The sequence below is a fragment of the Lepidochelys kempii genome, chromosome 7, assembly GCF_965140265.1.
Source record: "Lepidochelys kempii isolate rLepKem1 chromosome 7, rLepKem1.hap2, whole genome shotgun sequence".
Taxonomy (NCBI): Eukaryota; Metazoa; Chordata; order Testudines; family Cheloniidae; genus Lepidochelys; species Lepidochelys kempii.
Window position 1 is genome coordinate 28,314,437 of NC_133262.1, and position 19,640 is coordinate 28,334,076.

Sequence of the window (19,640 nt, forward strand, 5' to 3'; positions counted from 1 at the left end):
AAAAATTGAGGAACAAGTTAATGATGCCCTACTCTTGCTCATTTCTAAGTCAATGGGAATTTTACTGTTGATTTCAAGTGCAGCAGAATTGAGCCCTTGACAAAGTAGTGGGAGCTGGAGTCTATTCTTAGATGGCTGTGGCTTGCCTGATCACAAGGGTAAAAAAATCCCGCTTCACCACCAATTATAGTTCTAAATGGCACAAGGCTACTATTTTGTCATGGAAATCATGGTATTCTCACTAATTGTGAATTTGAATAAAGTCTGCGATCCCTGCACTGGCCAGTGACGGTGCCTTTCCCCTCCAGGTTGCAACCTGACCCACAAGGTCACAGCACCACTCAGGTTTGATGTATCTGCCCTTCCATAGATGGAAACAGAGGAGCAGATACACCAAACCCGAATGGTACTGTGACCACCTGGGTATGGTTGCAATGCCTGGAACAGGGAGCTGGTCCCAGCCGCACAGGACAGGAGGTACTGCTGCAGACGGAGCGTGGGGTGAGCTCACTCTCCAACAGCACCCCACCCTGTATGACACATATTTCTTTTCCTGCACCTCTGCCATGAAATGTATTAACATTTTATCCAAAAAAATCGTAACCTTATGCATAAGCTGCAACATACCAAGGAGTAGCTCTGTGAGTTACCCCTCTCAGGCACAATGCCCTCAGCTTATCCTGCTCTGGTGTGAAGGTAGGGAAGTAGTAATTTACTGCTGGCCCATACTTGAATTATAACATTTTCTATGCCACATTTTATTGCTCTGGAGGTGGAGGGGGAGTAACTAAATGCTAATTCTGCACACCCAGACTCAAGATATGAATAAAGGTGGCAGAATCTAATCCCTTACAAAGGGCCACTTTTACTTTAAAACCCCCGAGGAAAAAATATAGGCCACTTAAAATGCAACTGTAATACTTACTGAATCCCAAACGACACCAGAGAAACACCCACAACTAGCAAATCCAGCAAATTGAAGTAATTCCTGCAGAAAGACCCTTTGTGAAGGAATGCTCCAAAAGCTGTCATCTAAAAATAGAATGGTTACACATTTACTCTCTGTTTTTCTTCATTTAACCTGAAATTTAGGCTGTTTACAAGACATCTGTTGAGGCTGCAAATGTATAATCAAATATTTTATTGGTTACAATAATTAATATACAAAAAACAGTCTGAATATATATTCCTCCAAATTAAACAATTTGCATTTAAGCAACAGAACGAGATGTGGTAGTTGTTCTGGATATCAAAATGTTACACTTCTGTGTGTGTACAAAAGCTGAACTGATTAGGCCTTTACCATAGCACAGTAAAGGGGCTGCAAAAGCCTGGGAGAAAAATCTCATGCAGAAGCAGTGCAGGGCTGTTATATGCGGCCTTAGGCTGTCCCCCCTCACTGCCCCCACTGTAGGGGATGTGCTGGCTCACAAAGGGGTGTATCAGGGGATAGGGGAGGGAGTAGCTGTAGTGTTGAGGGCGACAGCCCTTCCCATCTGCGAAGTAGCCCACAGGTAGCTATCGAGAGATTGCAGTTAATTAGAGCAGCCTCTGTTCTATATTATGCTAGAGACTGCCCTGGCCTTGGGTGCAGGCAGAATTTGGGAAGCACAGAGATGTTCTCGGGTGGTACAAAACACTCAAGTCTATTACAGATATCTCTAACTTAATTAAGGTTATATATTGGTTCAAAAATGGATAGATGGAAACCTATTAAACCAATTATAAACATAAAACAGGCATTTCAAATAGAATTTTCTTTTTATGTATGGATTTTAATGGGTATAGATTGTACCACACCAAATCTGAACAAAAGTTGTCGGTACTGTCAAAATACCTGGTTGTCAGATAGACCCAGTTCATCTGCTATGTGAATACAGAATCTAATCTTCTAAGGTTCTAAATACCTCTTGGGAATTGCTGAGCACCCTCAACTACCATTGATTTCAAGGAGAATTAAGAGGCACTCAGTATCTCTCAGGAAGTGCTTGTTATTATCTCATAGTACTGGGCCCATAATCCCATTCATTAGCTAGAAAGAAAAAGCTGCCAACCTATAACATGGTGGTCTGGCCCCTTAGGGTATTTCTACACAGCCCACAAGCCGCTAAGCCCAGGTTGATAGACTTGGGTTCACGGGGCTGAAGTTAAAAACAGCAGTATAAACATTGCAGTTTTGATGGGAGCTCGGGCTCTGAAGCCTTGGGGTGGGGATAGCCCCTGAGCTCCAGTCCAAGCGCTGACTGCACAGCTATTTTTGGCACTGTAGCATGAGTCCTGCGTCTTGACTCTGGCTTGGAGGCTCACTTCCGCAGGCCATCACTGGCTATGTAGACATACCCTTAAGGACCAAGGGGTATGTGGGAACAGCTGGCTCTGTTCTGGAGGAAAGCCCATCAGGCATGGTCCTTGGAATCAGCAAACCCTGCTGAACAACACCCAATGATTGGGTCTGATTCCCAGCTGGAGGTTATAAATGAGGGTCCCGGCTCCAAGAGCGGGTGAGGGGCACACATTCTCCTGTGGTTGCAGCAGAAGGCTGCAGGAAGGCCCCATGGATCCAAGTCCTAGGCTGGGAAGGTCCAGACCCTTCAGTTACCAGAGACCAGATGCCCCACGGTCTCAGCCAAGAACAAGACTATTAATTTTGTTATTGTCCTACATTTCCTTTTTGTTTTGTGTTGGAGACTAAACAGAGCCCTGGGGAAAGAGGCTATAAACTGAACTAGGAGTGGCTGTTTGTCCCAGAGTGGTGATCAGCTCCATCAGTGAACACCTTAAAAAAAGATTCCACAAGTTATAAGTATATGTGTCCTACAACATATATCACTGTTTATGGGCTTGATCCTTGCAGCCCTTTCACACAAGAGCTCTTGTTAGCTTCAGTGGGCATTACACGTCTGAAAAGGGCTGCTGGATCCAGAGACTGTTCTTTCTTTTATATGTCCTTCTGTTCTCATCTTCCTGTTAATCTTTCCCTCTTTGTGAGCCAAATGTTGCTCACCTGCTAAATATCCCCAAAGGTAGAAGAACAAAAACCTATTTTTAATACAAGCCCGAAGCTTACTGAAGTGAGATGTATGGAGACAATAAAGTCCACATAATATTCACAACTGTATTCTCACATGATCATATAGAGCACATCCTCTACCTATCCATATATCTGTCTGTCTATTCATTCCATCCCCATCACCATAGTGTGTGGGCACCTTCATAGTTAGTGTAACATGGGACACTCCCACACTGAAAGATACAGTTGTATAAAAAGACAGATCTAAGTCTCACCATATTTATATGGCTGCCCTCTCCTTTAATAATTATAAGTCCCATTTGAAGTCTTTGACAAAAACCATTATGCAAAAAAAACAGCTTGTTCTTTAAAAGGGTCAAGGGCAAGGCTTGGAGGTGGATGAGAAGAGTTGAACATTGTTGCAGCTCTCACGCAATGGAAGCTCAGTAGTTGCCCAGAATGTACTCAACAGGGCGAGCTTCTACTGCTCTGTGCTCAGCTAGCGCTGCTGTCTCTTTCTTCTGTACAAAATTCCACAGGAGTGCTGACTGGCCTACGTAGGTATGCCATGGGCAGAACTGGGGCAGCGGCAGAAGTCTCACTCTGTCCCCTCTGCACTGCTCCAGGAGAGCAAACAGGATGGAAAGCTGGTTTAAAGAAACCAGTTGATTGGCACAGGTTTGTATAGTTGCTTCTGTATTCAGTCTTGACCCCCACATGGGGACATGTTGGAGTGGTCATGGCGCCAGTGAAATGGACCATAAGTGTTGTTCCAGCTGATGAAAATTAGACTAGCCCAGAAACTACTTTGACTTGCAACAGGAGCTAACCTAGCCCCAGTTCCCCCATAATTAAGGTTGAATTGGGTATTCGCATTTAAGCAGACATTCAATGTCTTTGCTATGTATGAAATTAATACTACATATCCTCCCCCAACTTACTGCACTTACTCTTTGAGATCAGAATTAGTTTTCTGAGAATTTACTTCTAGTGACACTACATGATAATGATAGAGGCTTTTTTAAACATTGATGATCCCACATTAGATTATACTTACATTTTAAAGAGTTTTTCATTCTGCCCCTCCCCTGTGGTGTCACTACAGGGCAGAGTTAAGGTTTCATGTGTGTCTTAACTGCGTATTTCTGTATCTTACTATGGATTTCTTTATGTTTTAATCTTAACTCTGAATTTTTTGGTTTTGATGCTTGTTTTGGGGATAATTATAACTTTCTTGTAATATATTTTACCTTTAAGTTACATTAACTCCAGTTTCATCTTTTTTTTTTGGTCTGTAATTTAAATGAGATGTGCACATAATGTTCACTACATGTTTAACCCTGAATTAACTCTTGTTGTGAGTGTTTAGCAACAGGACTTGGCGTTGCAGAAAGCACAGTGCAAAACCCAGCATGGACAGTATGGAGAGCTCTAATCATAAGTAAGCATAGCCGAAGTTTGAGACATGTTAGTACAGCAACTTTACTGTTTTTACTTGTTTTGTCAAGTGTATAATTCTCTCTGCTCATCTCTCAGCATTGCTTTGATTTAACAATGGCAAGGACCATAGGAGGTTTTCACTTTCCTTGGCAGCATGGAGCTTGGATCTTCTGCTGGGCTCATCTGGGCATGTCTCACCTGATCAGTTCCCTGCCATTCAGTACATTGGTGACCCCTCAGTCTTTCCTGTCCTCTGTCTGGGGCTCACAGCAGTTTCATCCCCTAGGGACTGAAATGCTTTAGTCTAACCCAAGTTATTGGTGAAGTGAGCTGTAGCTCACGAAAGCTTATGCTCTAATAAATTGGTTAGTCTCTAAGGTGCCACAAGTACTCCTTTTCTTTTTGCCAAGTTATTGGGTTCAATATAGGATTATCTGGGTGAAATTTAATGGCCTGTGTTATACAGGAGGTCAGACTAGATAATCTAATGGTCCCTTCTTGCCTTAAACTCTATGGAACTATGAAACAATAAATAATAAGAATACTTAGTACTTATGCTAGCATTTTACATCTTCAGAGCTCTTTACAACTATTAACTAATTTATTATTTTCTTAGCAGGCTCCTCACTACTGAATATAAGAAATCATGGGATATAAGCAGGAGTAGGTGAACATTTACAAACATAAAAATAGTTTACTATATAAAATACAGGTTATCTTGTAAACAGCCCAAATATTGCATTATCTGGTATTAATCAAAATGCACTGTGAAAAGAACAAACCAATATGAACAAAGCTGGTAGAAGAGTTTTTGTTATGCTTAATCCTCAGCTGGAAATGCAAAGTTTATGTACGGATTCTTACTGTACCAAAAATTCACTGGTATATGTCAAAGCTAGTCAACAAGTGACTTATGGCTGTTGTTCATTGCGTGAAGCTTTCAAGCATCTTGTGATGGCTATAAAATGTATATAGCTCTAAAGAAGTCTTTTATACATATCTAATTATTCTTCATGATTCATTCTCCATTTGTCACCTAGACTGCACCAGGTAAACATAAACCCTAGTTTTACTGCTGCTTTGCCAGAGTAATCTTCATATATCTAAAAGTTGAGTAGCCCCAGTGTATGGTCTTAATAATCAGTACACAAACTGTACATTCAGATATCAGTTCTGAACTCATGCATGGGTAATACATTTAAGCAAGCATATTTATGCCTTTCTGAGTACTTAAATGTATGCCCAAGATAAGATAAAATGCAAAGTATCTTAGACTATATATAAACACAATATATCTTGCAAGTCCTGTTGCAAGAAAATAGTTGTCTACTATTTTAGCTCTATGAATATAGTTCAGCAAGAGAAATGAGAAAATCCATGCTCCCTCTTTAAAAGATTTATGATCTTTTTGGAAATGCCAGAACAAGGAGGAGGAAAGCTCATGCGCAGTGAATTATTTTTCCCTTTTCTGACAAACTGTAAGTGTAAAAAAGGGTAAAAAATGAATTATTAAATTGATGTGATGATAAAAAGTAGCTTCTACATGCACCCAAAGGTCAAAGATAACCAATCAAAACTATAAAATATTGTCAAATTAAAAAATCCTTTGGTTTAAAAAGAGTTTAGCTTTGATCGTTTAGGGAAAAGGTGGAGAACACTTCAAGTGCCTTTTCTTGGAAGGTGACACACAAGGAAAATCCTTTTAAACAAACTTCTTTATAAACCTGTTACCTTCAAAATGATCTCAAATGTAAACATACTAGTGAAGACATAATCTGCATACCCTAGGATCTGGAAGGTAAACAAAAAGTTACAAACATTATTGCTAAAGCTGCTATTGAGCTAACAAGGATCAATTAACAATTCATTACCTTTAACAGGATTTCAACAGTAAAGATGGCTGTGAAAGCATAGTCAAAGTAACCAAGTATCTGCAAGGTATAATATGTGCCACAGTAAGAAATCCATCTATAAATAAATATTTACAATTTAGATCACGTGCACAAAAATACCTACTTTAATCTAAGAATTTAGTTGGGAAATGTAGGCAAAGTAATTTGAACTTTTAGCTGCTGCATAACTATTTTTTGTCTATTTTAAAGTTCATTAGAAGTTACTAAGTTCAAAGTGAGATTTCTTCTATCATAAAATTATAGGACCAAATATGCAATATTTTCTTTCAATTTAGACCTTTCTCCTATCAGTAGGGCCCTACCAAATTCACGGCCATGAAAAATGCGTCACGGACCATGAAATCTGGTGTCCCGCGTGAAACCTGGTCTCCCCCAAGAAATCTGGTCTTTTGTGTATATAGTATACAGATTTCACATGGGAAACCAGCGTTTCTCAAACAGGAGGTCCTGACCCAAAATGGGGCTACGGTGGGTTGCAAGGTTACTGTAGGGGGTCCATGGTATTGCCACCTTTACTTTTGCGCTGCCTTCAGAGTTAGATGGCCGGAGAGCAGTGGCTGCTGGCCATGCTCTGGAGGCAGCACCTCGCCACCGGCGGCGCAGAAGTAAGTCTGGCAATATTGAGACTCCGCTACAATAACCTTGCGAGCCTCCCCCACAACATCCTTTTGGGTCAGGACCTCTATAGTTACAACACCATTGAATTTCAGATTTAAATATATGAAATCATGAGATTTATGATTTTTAAAATCCTATGACTGTGAAATTGACCAAAATGGACTGTGAATTTGGTAGGGACCTACCTATCAGCTTTCAGATGTTCTTTCTTCTGATTCCAATATACTTACAGACTCTCACACAAACAAAAGCTTATTAATAATGTACTTTTTCCATCACAGTATTGAATCGAAAAATTAGACTGTCATATACTTTGTCAGATTTACTAAATCAGTCTAAATATTGCTATGTGTATTTTGTTGCTGTGGTAGGCTACAGGATCACATAGCAAAATTAATGAATAAGTAAAGTACCTAAAATCTACTAACACATTTACTTTTTCTCTTGTATTTTGGCATATATAGCTGTGAGTAATTTATGGAAAATTAAATAAAAATAACAGTAGAGTCAAAGGTGATGTGCAGAGCTTTCAGAATGACCTTGGGTGAAATCCTCACTCCGCTGAAGTCAATGGGAGCTTTGCCATAGACTTCAAGAAAGCAAGGATTTCACCTGTGTAAGGAAACAGTGCATTTATCTTTAGCACCTACCCAGGGCAACTAACAAGCAATCCAACATTAGTTTTCCTTTCAAGGGAATTACCCAACTACGCATTTGTTCTTCCGGTCAGAAACATGATGCCGGTGATCAGCAGCTAATGAAATGGCAGGGAAAATTCAATAATGGACAACAGGGAAAAGGGGCCCATATTAGATTAGACACAGGGAAATCTACTTTTCATTTCAGCCAAAGCTCAGATGCTTCTGGTTCCTGCAATAGCTGAAAAAATATAAATAGCAAAGCCTTTCAGCAAAGACTGGCAAGAGACCTATTCTAGAATATCAAAGGAAGTACTGCAAACCATTACACTGCAGCATGACAACAGTGTTTTATTTTGCCTTCTGAATTTTAGCAATGGAAGGAAGAGGTCACCAAGAACCACTTTTTCCCCTCACTATACCTGTGTTGGAGCTAGGCAAAACACTGGGGGTAGCACATTTTGAACTTGTCAGCTAGCACACAGAGAAAATATGACCTACTGGATCAGAGCTATAGCCAAGGCAGGCAGCCCCTCTTTCTGCATTCTTACTAATATAATGAGCTAGGTAAAGACAGCCCGGTTGTCACTGGGGATCAAACCCAGGACATTCACACCAAAAGCACTGGACACTACTGAGTTAAAGAAGTAACTCCTTCAGCTTTGAGCAGAAGGCTCCCATAGTCACATGGGTCAGCCTCTAAAAGAAGATGTGGTCCTGTGCATGAAGCCCCATTAGCAAAGCTTGCACTGAACAGATCTGAGGCCTACTGGAATTCAAGACCCAACTTGAGAGTCATTTAGAATGGGGCCCTATTTGTAGAGATATCATTTCCAGCAGCAAGGATCAAACTTTTCAGAACTTTCTGGACTTCAGCTTTCAAAACACAAATCCCTACCACCTGAGCTAACAGAACAGCACCAGTTGCTGTCACTAATTAGAAGGTTCTTTTACTCACTGGGGCCAGCCACTGTGGGAAACATGGTTGTATGTATTAGGTCAATGTAGAATCCAGATGCCGGAGTATAGGCGCAACACACTGCACATCTCTGAAGGGCAAGGAGCACACCTGGCCCCACCTCCACTTCCCTCAGGCGTTCTGCCTGTGTGCCCCCTGCAAAGGGATAATCCTTTACAGCCTGTCTATTCAGGAGCTACACCTGCTCAGCATTCTTCTAGCTGCAAAAGACAGTATTCAGCCCTTCAAACTGTTTCCAGAGTAAGTCTCATACTGTGGGTGGAACTCAAGGATTTGCTACTTGCTGTCTCTTCCTTATCTGTTAGTGTGACTTATTTATATGAATATACTTAACCAGATTGTATAGATAGGAAAAGCACATATTTCCACTGAATATTTTATGAAGGAATACAAGTGTCTGTGCTCTGACCTCTTTTTACCTCTAAACAAAGTTAAGATTTTTTAAAACATTTTTTTTCTTCTATTGTCAAGCGCCAAGTTCTGTGGACCACACAGCAACCCCTCCCCCGCTCCAGGTTTCAGAGCCCAGGCTCTCACCCGAGCCTGAATGTCTACACTGCTATTTTTAGCCCCATAGCACAGGTCCCATAAGCCCAAGTCAGTTGACCTGGGCTCTGAGGCTCATTGCTGCAAGTCTTTATTTGCAGTGTAAATGCACCTGCTGAGGCCTGGAAGAGGTCAGGGCCTCTATTCAATCCCCCTCTGATCCTGCCCCATCTTCCTTCTGCAGGGTCTGAAGAGGCTATTGGAGCCGCAGAGCAGCCTCCGTACATCAAACTACAGGCAAGAGAAAGAGGGGGCCTGGTGATATAAGCTCAGTCATAGCAACCCAACATTCCCTATATGGTATTCCCTATAGCAGGGATCAGCAACCTTTGGCACACGGACCATCAGGGTAGGCCCCTGACGGGACAGGACGGTTTGTTTACCTGCTGTGTCTGCAGGTTCAGCCGATCGCAGCTCCCACTGGCAGAGGTTCGTCGTCCCAGGCCAATGAGGGCTGCGGGAAGCGGCGGCCACCACATTCCTCAGCCCGCGCCGCTTCCCACAGCTCCCATTGGCCTGGGACGGTGAACTATGGAAATCGGCAATCGGCCAAACCTGCGGATGTGGCAGATAAACAAACCATCCCAGCCCGCCAGGGGATTACCTTGATGGGCCGCGTGCCAAAGGTTGTCGATCCCTGCCCTATAGGGTTGCTTCTTTACATTTCTTCTTCGTAACAACAATTTCATACTTATATAAAGTGTATAAAGCTGATAGGAAGCTGAGGGGCTTCTTCTTTACATCACTAATGCTGGATATGCAGCAGTGGTGAAATGTTAGGAGATATGATATTGGGCCGGAGTATGCACTCCTTGTATCTAACTCAGTTTGTATAAGGTCACCCATCACCATGGTATATGAGTGCCAAGCAAAGCTCCTGTTGAACTCAAGAGCACAGAGTACTCTAGATGGGTACAGTGCTTGTTTCAGCTATAGGGAGCCATTTTCAGGTAACATGGTTATCTACTTAACAAATGAGCTCCTCTTTTGTTGGATTGTAACTCACCCACCCATTTTTCATGGGAACCTTAAGGGTGCCTAGAATTATAGTGATTTTTTTTTACTCTGTGGTTACTGTTTTAAAATTATTTAAGTAGAAAAACATATGTATAAATCACATCCAACCTAACCGCTTCGTAGTGGTCATTTCAGACATTTAAGATGAATACAGCAGAAGTTTTATATTTCTGAATTTGAAAGAAAGAAAGAAAGAAAGAAAGAAAGAAAGAAAGAAAGAAAGAAAGAAAGAAAGAAAAAGACAATTTCTCAAGCTGACCATTAAAAATCAGACTGCAACTGCTGAACAGTATTACTTTGTTAATGTATGAATATCTTCATACACAGAAGTGATAGGGCTGTCCATATGTCTGTGGATTCATCATAAGATAACTCTTGAATATATGAAAGAAGCAAATGGGAGAACAGGAGAAAAGAGATTTCTATTCATAGATGAATTGCATACCAATGTATGTAACACATGGCTCTCCAGAAACAGATACATTTCTACCTAGTACCTTTTTCTTTCGTTGTCAGGGTGTATAATGTACATTTATAAGCTGAAAATATATTCAAAATCAGATTCAAATAATAACACTTTTAAAAAATGAATTAAAATGTTCTGCTTTTCATGTCATAATTTTTTAAAATTAAATTGTTCATTTGATTTTTTTATTTACATGTGGCCTCATCCTGCCACCAATTACTCATGTAATTGAAATAACTAATTTGCATGAGAAAAGATCAGACCCATAACATCAACACAGATAAAAAGTAAAATTCATTTAGAATTAAAATATGCTCTCTCTGTTCCATGCATTACTTTTCAAAGGGATCCACGCTAGTTAGTAAAGGTAGTATAAATAGTATTTTATTCTTTGTAAAATTGTAAAATACTTAACGTTTTACTATGTGTAGCGAGAAAAAAAATCAAATATATGTAGACTAGTTAAAATGTGCTATCATGTAGGTCTACACTATAAAAATAAGCATATTCCAAGCATAATGATTACTTATTAGTCAGGAGGAAGGCATAATAAGTTAAAAATTTGTTATGTAGACTCATCGATGTATTTTTGCTTACGTTATTTCGAAAAGAGTGACTGCGAATTGGGTCTTCTGCCGCTAGGGAAACACTGCTGAGCATGATGAAGACAAGGATGAGGTTTGTAAAGATGTGGTGGTTGATGAGCCTGTGGCATCCCACTCGAATTCTGAAAAAGAGGCAGAAAAATACGCATGTGTAAATAATTTACAGCAGGCAGGGCTCACAAAGAGCAAGTGTTCTAAGCTTCTCTGCCAAGCTTATGGCAACAATTCTAAGAGCAGGGCTGGATTCGGCTTTCAGATATACCCAGGTAAATCCAGAGCAACTGCTTTGATTTAAACTTTGGTAAAGGATTTCAAAATCTGGCCCATAGACTTTGAGGCTAGGATTGTCAAAGGAGTCTAAGGGAGTTAGGTTCCCAGTTCCCACTGATTTTCAATGGGATTTTGATGCCTAACTCCTCTAGGTTTCTTTTAAAACCCCAGTATTGGGCCACACTGTGCATATGCAAAGGGGTCCATGCTAGCAGATATTCCTATGAAGGAGTAAAGCCTTAATTTCAGGCTCAGTGAGAAAGGCTTAATTTCAGGCTCAATGAGTCTGGACCAACTCTCATTAAAGCCAATGAAAGTATTCCTAAATTGACTTTGTGGGAGTTGGACTGGGCTCAGTATCTCATTTAGATACTTCAGGGCTCTATTCAAACCAGAATTTCCTAATGAGGCTACCAGTTGTTCCAAGATTGTGCTTGCTACTAGGAAGCCACCACGTAATGCTGATTTCAGCTTTACACAGGATTAGAGTCATAGAACCCAGTTCGGGTCTCATTCCAGCTGAACACTTCAATAGAGTTACTTCACGTTTACATCAGTGGAAAAGCAGAATCAGCAGAATGAAATAGTTTTGAAAGCTTCCCATGAGAAGTCAGTGGGTTCTTAAGGAATCTATTCTCCTCTTAGTAAATAGAGGATTTCTGTATGTTCTGGTACTGTTAATTACCTTCCATGATAACAGAAGCTACCTAGGTTTCAGAGTAGCAGCCGTGTTAGTCTGTATTCGCAAAAAGAAAAGGAGTACTGTGGCACCTTAGAGACTAACCAATTTATTTGAGCATAAGCTTTCATGAGCTACAGCTCACTTTATCGGATGTATCCGATGAAGTGAGCTGTAGCTCATGAAAGCTTATGTTCAAATAAATTGGTTAGTCTCTAAGGTGTCACAAGTACTCCTTTTCTTTTTACTTTTTTAGTGAAGTTTGTCTTTCTGTGAAAAGTGCTGCTTGACAGGTCTGGAGACTGAAGTCATTTATTAACTGAATCAATATAACAAGGACAGCAGTCGAATAAACTGCCCCACACATACACTGCTCCACAAATGTTCCTCATACCTGACCTGGAAGGACCTCTAGTGGTGAGATGGTAACTCTGTTTCCAAGCCAAGTCATTCTTTAACTTGTATGCTGAGACTGCCAGTGAGATTGCTAATTGTGTTGATGGTTTTATGACGTGGACTCTACTCACTTCACATGCACAACTGAACAGCTACTAGATGGTCACAGGTTTCAGAGTAGCAGCCGTGTTAGTCTGTATCCGCAAAAAGAAAAGGAGGACTTGTGGCACCTTAGAGACTAACCAATTTATTTGAGCATAAGCTTTCATGAGCTACAGCTCACTTCATTGGATGCATTCAGTGGAGCTGTAGCTCACGAAAGCTTATGCTCAAATAAATTGGTTAATCTCTAAGGTGCCACAAGTCCTCCTTTTTTTAGATGGTCGCAGTTTCCATCGACTAACAAAACAGCTTTCTTCACCACTGCCCAAGTCTGGAATCATACCTAGAGATGAAAGGCTCTATATCCCAATCCCAATCCCAATTCCCTAAAGCATCCAGGTTTTATTGTTTTTATTTTTATTTTTTTCATTTATCTTTGCTTTTATTGTTATCTTCAATGCTGAATTTTGGAAAATACCACCATACCAATGGGATATAAGGAACCAAATTCATTTATTTAATGAAATATGTAAGGTCCAATCTTGCTCCCATTGAAGTCAATGGGAGTTCTGCCCTGGACTTCAGTGAGGGCAGAATTAGCTCTTCAGTGATGAAGCCCCCAGGCACAGAAGTGACATTTAGAAAGGTGATATTTACGGGTTGGTGCTGCTGAAAATGAAGAAGGCACTCCCTTCAGGAATTGGTGTTATCTTCTCCTTCATATTTAGTTCAGATATTCTTCGGGGACGTGGGCCAACTGGTACCTCTGGTTCATTTTCCTCATCTTCCTCATCTTCACCTACTTTAAATTAAACACTTTTTTACTAAAAATAAAAAAGATTAAATTTTTGTTCATAACAATATACAATTATTGCTTGTATTAAAATATATATTCAACAAATGGCATTAAAAATCTGTTACTTAATACAAAAACATTCCCATAGGTGTCAGAGACATATCTTTCATTAATCAATTTACACACCAAAGGGACTCTTTAGGGAGCTTTTCATAGTCATTTAGTGCCTAATTCCTATTGAAATTTAGTGCAGTGAGTCAAAGTCCTTACCACATCTTAGATGGAGAGGGGTAGTGGCTTTAGGTTAATTTTTGCAATGATTGGTGGCTTTCCCTCCACACATCACATAACCTCTCACTTTCCTGTATATAAAGTCCAAGTAATTGGACTCTGCACAATGGTGGATGTTAATGCCACTCACCTGCCTCAGTGGGTGCAAAACCAGATGGGCAGTGATTGCCACAGCCCCATTAGAAAGGAAAAGGACAGCACATTCTGGAAGTGACACCTCCCCCCACCAGAGACTCTATCCACTCATTGGTCAGTAGGGGGAGGTAAGGAGCTGATTGGTCTGTCATTCTCTCATTTCATTAATTTAAACCCTACCCTGCGGCATGTGGAGCTCTATTTCAGCAGCCCAATCCTCACTTCCTGTAGATGTAGTTTTGGGAATGTGTTTGCAGATGCTGCAGGTCTGACCAAGGGCCTGTTTTGGGGGTCAGGAAAGAATATTTTCTCCCGTTGGGGCCAAACTGGCAGAGTCCTGGTAGGTTTTTTCACCTTCCTCACAGCATCCTCGAAGCACAGTTAGATTTAATAGGAATAGAATTCAGTCATTAGTGGTAGTACTTAGTAGGATATTAGTTAGTTGCAACTAGTGGACCATTAGCCTTGGTGAAAAGGCTAAAAGGGATGGTTCCCAGAAGTAAAAGACCTGGGATTTTGCTGATGGGCCTTGCAGCCATGGGATAGGAGGACACCTTGTTGCCTTCGTAGGTCAAGGTTCCCCCCATTTTAATACCATCTGTCCCCTTCCTGGGGTGTGTGAAATGATTCAGAAGAGCAGGCTGAGTCCTAGGGCTAGGCTGAGAAGAATCTATCCCAACCTGTGGGTTATATGGTAGGAGCCCTCCAACCCCTGCACTGGAACCACCTAAAATGCCTGGTAGATGAGAGTATGGGTAACAAGGTGGGTAGTGCCCCTCTCCTGTGTTAAGTTTAATAAAATTGCAGCCTGTCACTTAACATCCCTGCGTCTGTCCTCACTTGCCAATGTGTCTAGATCAAGGGTTCACAGAGCGGGTGGGAGGTAGTAGGATGTCTGTAACAGCTCTACAGCTGGTGAGACAGAAGCAACCTGATTTTTGACTGAAATGTGTGTTAGCAGGAAGCCATCAGAAGCTCATAAGATGATATCTACCCATTTCAAGGAAGTTCCAGATTCTGCCCCAAATCCAGATAACTATTATTAGATGAGCCATCAGACTTTATGTGTATTCTCTAAATGGGCTGTAGAAAAAGCAATAGCACCGCATTCCACAGGCCAATATAACTGCTGACATCAGAGGGTCTAACTCCACTGACTTCAAAGGAATTGAGTCAAGACAAGGTAATGGTAAATGTGACTGTACATTTACAGTTCAATGTACTGACTTAAACATGTTTATAATCTTGCTGGCATACCTGGTACGTCGCAAGGTGGATAGGGGTCTTTGTCCTCATCTTCTCCTTCTCGATATTCAGCAATTGTAACCTATGGCAATGGCAAAAAGACACTTCAGAAGAAAATTAAACTTCAACATTTAATTGATGCATGTAGATGATCCAAAAAACAAAACAAATAAATTATTCAATACCAAAGAAGCCAGGTACATGCTTACTCTCTCAGTGTATCAACAGAGCCATGATGGTTTGATCACTTTGGAAGTGAGCAAGAGAGGAAAGCTGTAATCTTTGTTAAAAGTCTGGTTTTTTAAACCCTATATACATTTTTGTGATTCTACACTTAGGCAAAAAGATCTGCGGAATGTAATAGGGATAAAACCGGTAGGGTTCTATGGAAATTACATGGAGTGGTTTGAAAATTCCATAGGAAGTTTATAATTCAGTATTGCCTTCTAAAGGACTTTTCCAGCAGAAATCTACAAGGAGCCTAAAGCTATAGGTTATGCTAAACCTGACAATGTTAACTTACTCTATGCTCTAAAACTCCTCTCCCCAGAGAAATTGTGGGGGATCGGGAGGAGCAGGTACAGTCATTCTGCCAGGAGCTATGCATCTGTAGGAATGGTTCGGGCCTTTGAGGTGGTCTGAAATTACATGGATCTCATGTGAACAGCAGATTCTGTGGTCCCTACCCTTTGCCCATTCTGTGAGAATGAAAACCCTGTTCCATGACAACTTCCTGTCCCTTATGTGGGGGAAAAACACTTAGGAGAAAATGTGGCCCTAAAAAAGAAATCACATAGTGCACATCTGTGTTGAAAAGAACTTATTGGCATGAACACTTTTTAACAGTATAAAATATTTTTATAGAAATAAACACCTTATTATCCTTGGCCTTCTTTTGGTCACCTTCTGATTTGTCACCTTTTTTATTTTCCAGACTCTCTTTTCTAAAAAAAAAAAAAAAAGAAAGAAAAACAAAACCAAACAACAAACCCCATTAAGTAAAGAGCAAAGACTGATGACAGAATGATTGTTAACTTATTCTACCCACTCTATTAAAAATGAAGAGGTCATGCCTATGGAAATATAGGTACTTGATTTGAAGGGACATTTACAGAGAAGACATACCACATACAAAGGTAATAAAGTGTGTTTCATCCCAGGACACTAGATTCATTCAACAGATTATCCTTTTAAATATAACTCCAGAAACTAATTCCTTAAAAATGCAATGCATTGTCTTTATAGGAATACTAATGGATATACTGTGCTCTTGGATTCTTACACACAACTCATATGGTTTCCATGGGACTACACTGACTTCAACTGGAGATTTGCTTGTTGTCTATGTAAGGTTGCAGAATTGGTCTAAACAGAAGTTGCACATATAGATCTAGGGATACAATCATATTTTAATTGCACAATGAATCCTATATTCCAATGTTTAAACCTCAGATGGATTATCACCATTCATTCCATCATCCCAAGATACCCAGTATGGCATCTTCTTTCCTTTTCTCTTAAATTAATAATCTATTAACCCTGCCAAGATATTCAAATAAAGGATTCAACACACTTGTAAGTGGGTGAATACTGAACTCCCATCTAGCACCCCAGTGCTATTTTACCTGGCATTCTTTTTCCTCTGCTTTTCTTCTGCTTCTTCTTTCTGAGCTGTATTCAGGCTTTCCGCATCTGCCAAGTTATCCACAGCAATGGCCAAAAAGACATTTAGCAAGATATCTGATTCAAATAATCTTAAGGACATTATGCATTACCACACTGTGTTGGTCTATTCCTTATCAGTATGAAATAATGACAGTGTCAGAGACATGAAACCCATGCTCCCAAACTAAGTATATAACTTTACAGAGCTGGATGTAGTGCTTATAATACCTTTACTTCCTGGGCCAAATTAATGCCTGCTGTAACTGCATTTAAGACAACAGAGTTACGCTAGTGATGCTTTAAGCCCATTGATTCTATCACAACAAGAATATACAGTGGACTGCTGAGCAAAAGACTAGTCATTTATAATGTTAATTTTAGAAAGGAAATAAAATTGAAGTTTACATGGGCATAGACAAGTTCCACCTACTACACAATGTTTTTAGATACTAATTCAGATACTTCAAGTTGATTTTTACACTGCAGTATTTTCCATATGTGCTACATTCCATGTCAAGTTCTGTACTTCAGCCCATATCAATTAGGTGTGAATATCAATAGAAGCAGCATAAAAATATAGTAAAAAGAAGTCTAATATTTTTGCCATATCTATTGACTCCTAACCTTTCCAGTACTAAGTTGTGTCTAGGAGAAGTGTATGAGAGCTTACTGGAGTTTTGGGTAGCCACTGAAAGATGCCATACTGGGGACAAAGGAGAGCTTTTGGAAGATCGGGGGCATGGAAGGCAAACACTTTGGTGGAACTAGTGCCAAACAGCTCCATATTCCTACTGCTAGGATCCCCCTGCAATGTAACCTGTATTCCCTGTGACCCACTTCCATCCATTGTCATTTGTTCAGAAAGTGTCAGAACTAACGAGGTGGAATCAGGGAAGGATGAGACATTACTGACATGGAGTTCAGAGCACTTCTGTGGATCAGGATGGGGATGGCGGCCAAAATAAGACAAGCAGACAGAATGAGGTTGTCTGTCCACTGAGGAGGAAGGGGCAAATGTGCTGGTTCTTGTCAGAGTGGTGAGATGGCGATGCCTAGGGAGCTGGCAGGGGTCTGATTTGTTTAGGGAAAGCAGAGAAAGGGAACGGGAGCTGGAGGGAGCTCCTGTTTAGAAGAAATGCAGTACAGAAAATGTGCATACTGTTCACAGCAATTCACTCAGTTACACAGAGGGCAGATATGTGTCCTAAGTGTCATAATGGTTCAGTCCTCTTTACACACAACTTCACTGCTCTATTCAGAAATGCTTACAGTGAATGCCAGTGTCACTTGTAGAAATGAAAGGATACAGTTACCACAGATGAAGAGGATAATGAAGTATATACAGACGACCATTCCTGATGACGATGGGCCACCATATGCCATAATCCCATCATACATCACAGCATTCCAGTCTTCACCTGTTAGAATCTAACAAGCAAATTCATCTTTACTGACTCAACAGTCAAAAGACTGAAAGAGGATTATGTTTCCTCTGTACACAACACACACAGCCATTTTCTATAAGATGAAAATGTTAACTGATCACTCTGCATAGGATGCTTTATATAGTAAACATGGCAGTAATCTGTTTGTTGTTATGCAATATTTTAATATTTCCATTTAAATAAGAATCTCTTGGTTTAGCTTTACCAGTTTCCATCTATATGAAGCATTTATGCCAATGAACCGTATGTCTACACTTATGGTCCAAGATCTAGGAAAAAAAAAGAGTTCCTAAAATTAAACTCCTAAATTCTTATGTAGGCACCTAAGTGTCCTGATTTTCAATGGTGCTGCATATACAGCAGCTCCTATTGAAGCCTCCATGTTCAGCACCTTTGAAAATCTGGACTCTCATTTAGGAACCTAAGTATGGCTTAGGAGACTAATTTTAGGCACCCATTTTTAAAGAATGTTGGTCACAAACCCTTTCCAAAACTATACATCATAGTGTGTTACCCCTTCAAATTAAATTGTCCCAATCTGAGTCCTAACTGGAGACTGGGGTCATTACGATATTGCTTTAAATGGAGGGGGGTTTATACTGAATTGGAGCTCTAATGCTATTGGAGAATGAATAATTTGCCTACTTTCTACTGTTTCTTGCAACTTTGCTGCTGTATCAACGGATGAAATCTAAAGGAACTTGTTGATTAGATCAGAGGAGGATAGTTTACAGCTGATCTATTATGCATTTAGCACTTTATTTTGCATTAGTGTGGGAGGCCTGATTATTAGAACACAGATTATAGGGATACTGTATATATTTTTCAGCAATTTAGAAGCTGTTAGTTTTATCCCAAAAAAACCCCATCACAGTTTTCAGAGTAGCAGCCGTGTTAGTCTGTATTCGCAAAAAGAAAAGGAGTATTTGTGGCACCTTAGAGACTAACCAATTTATTTGAGCATAAGCTTTTGTGAGCTACATGACTCTCTCCCCAGACAATTAAGTGACAGTGCAAGAAAGTCATACATGCACAAAGGCCACTATTTAATTCTCCTAAGTCCATATTTGGGCACCTAACTAAGAATTCTGATTTTTCAAAGCTGTTCAGTAACCAGCAGCTTCCTTGGGAGCTGTGGGAGCTTGGCACCTTTGAAAATCAGGCCATTTATTTAGGTGCCTGGATATGGATGTAGCAGCCTGACATTAAGCTCCTGAGTTTGGAAACACTCACTGAAGTTTTCAAAGGAACACTGTCAGGCTAAGTGTGACCCATTATTTTTAATATTTTTTTAGGAAATTTAAGACTTACAGAAACATTTCTCATTAGGATGTCTTTATTTTTAAATTCATTCCAAACAGCTTTTTCTTTGTTTGTTTCAAGC

The 19,640-nt window shown here is 40.2% G+C and overlaps 1 protein-coding gene across 11 annotated transcripts in view; it reads right to left on the bottom strand.

Moving 5' to 3' along the window:
* Positions 1-19,640, bottom strand: part of CACNA1D (calcium voltage-gated channel subunit alpha1 D) — a 324,483-nt gene that overhangs the window by 97,951 nt on the left and 206,892 nt on the right. For 8 of the 11 annotated variants that reach the window (XM_073351550.1, XM_073351554.1, XM_073351555.1 and 5 more), the window contains 8 exons: positions 18,119-18,239; positions 16,772-16,886; positions 16,021-16,090; positions 15,159-15,228; positions 13,337-13,481; positions 11,225-11,354; positions 6,182-6,241; positions 926-1,032 (listed from right to left, as the gene is read on the bottom strand). In XM_073351550.1, the coding sequence (XP_073207651.1) occupies positions 926-1,032; positions 6,182-6,241; positions 11,225-11,354; positions 13,337-13,481; positions 15,159-15,228; positions 16,021-16,090; positions 16,772-16,886; positions 18,119-18,239 (818 nt within the window). Of the gene's footprint in view, positions 1-925; positions 1,033-6,181; positions 6,242-6,321; positions 6,382-11,224; positions 11,355-13,336; positions 13,482-15,158; positions 15,229-16,020; positions 16,091-16,771; positions 16,887-18,118; positions 18,240-19,640 lie in introns of all 11 variants that reach the window. The other 3 variants (XM_073351553.1, XM_073351549.1, XM_073351556.1) reach the window with 1 other exon arrangement.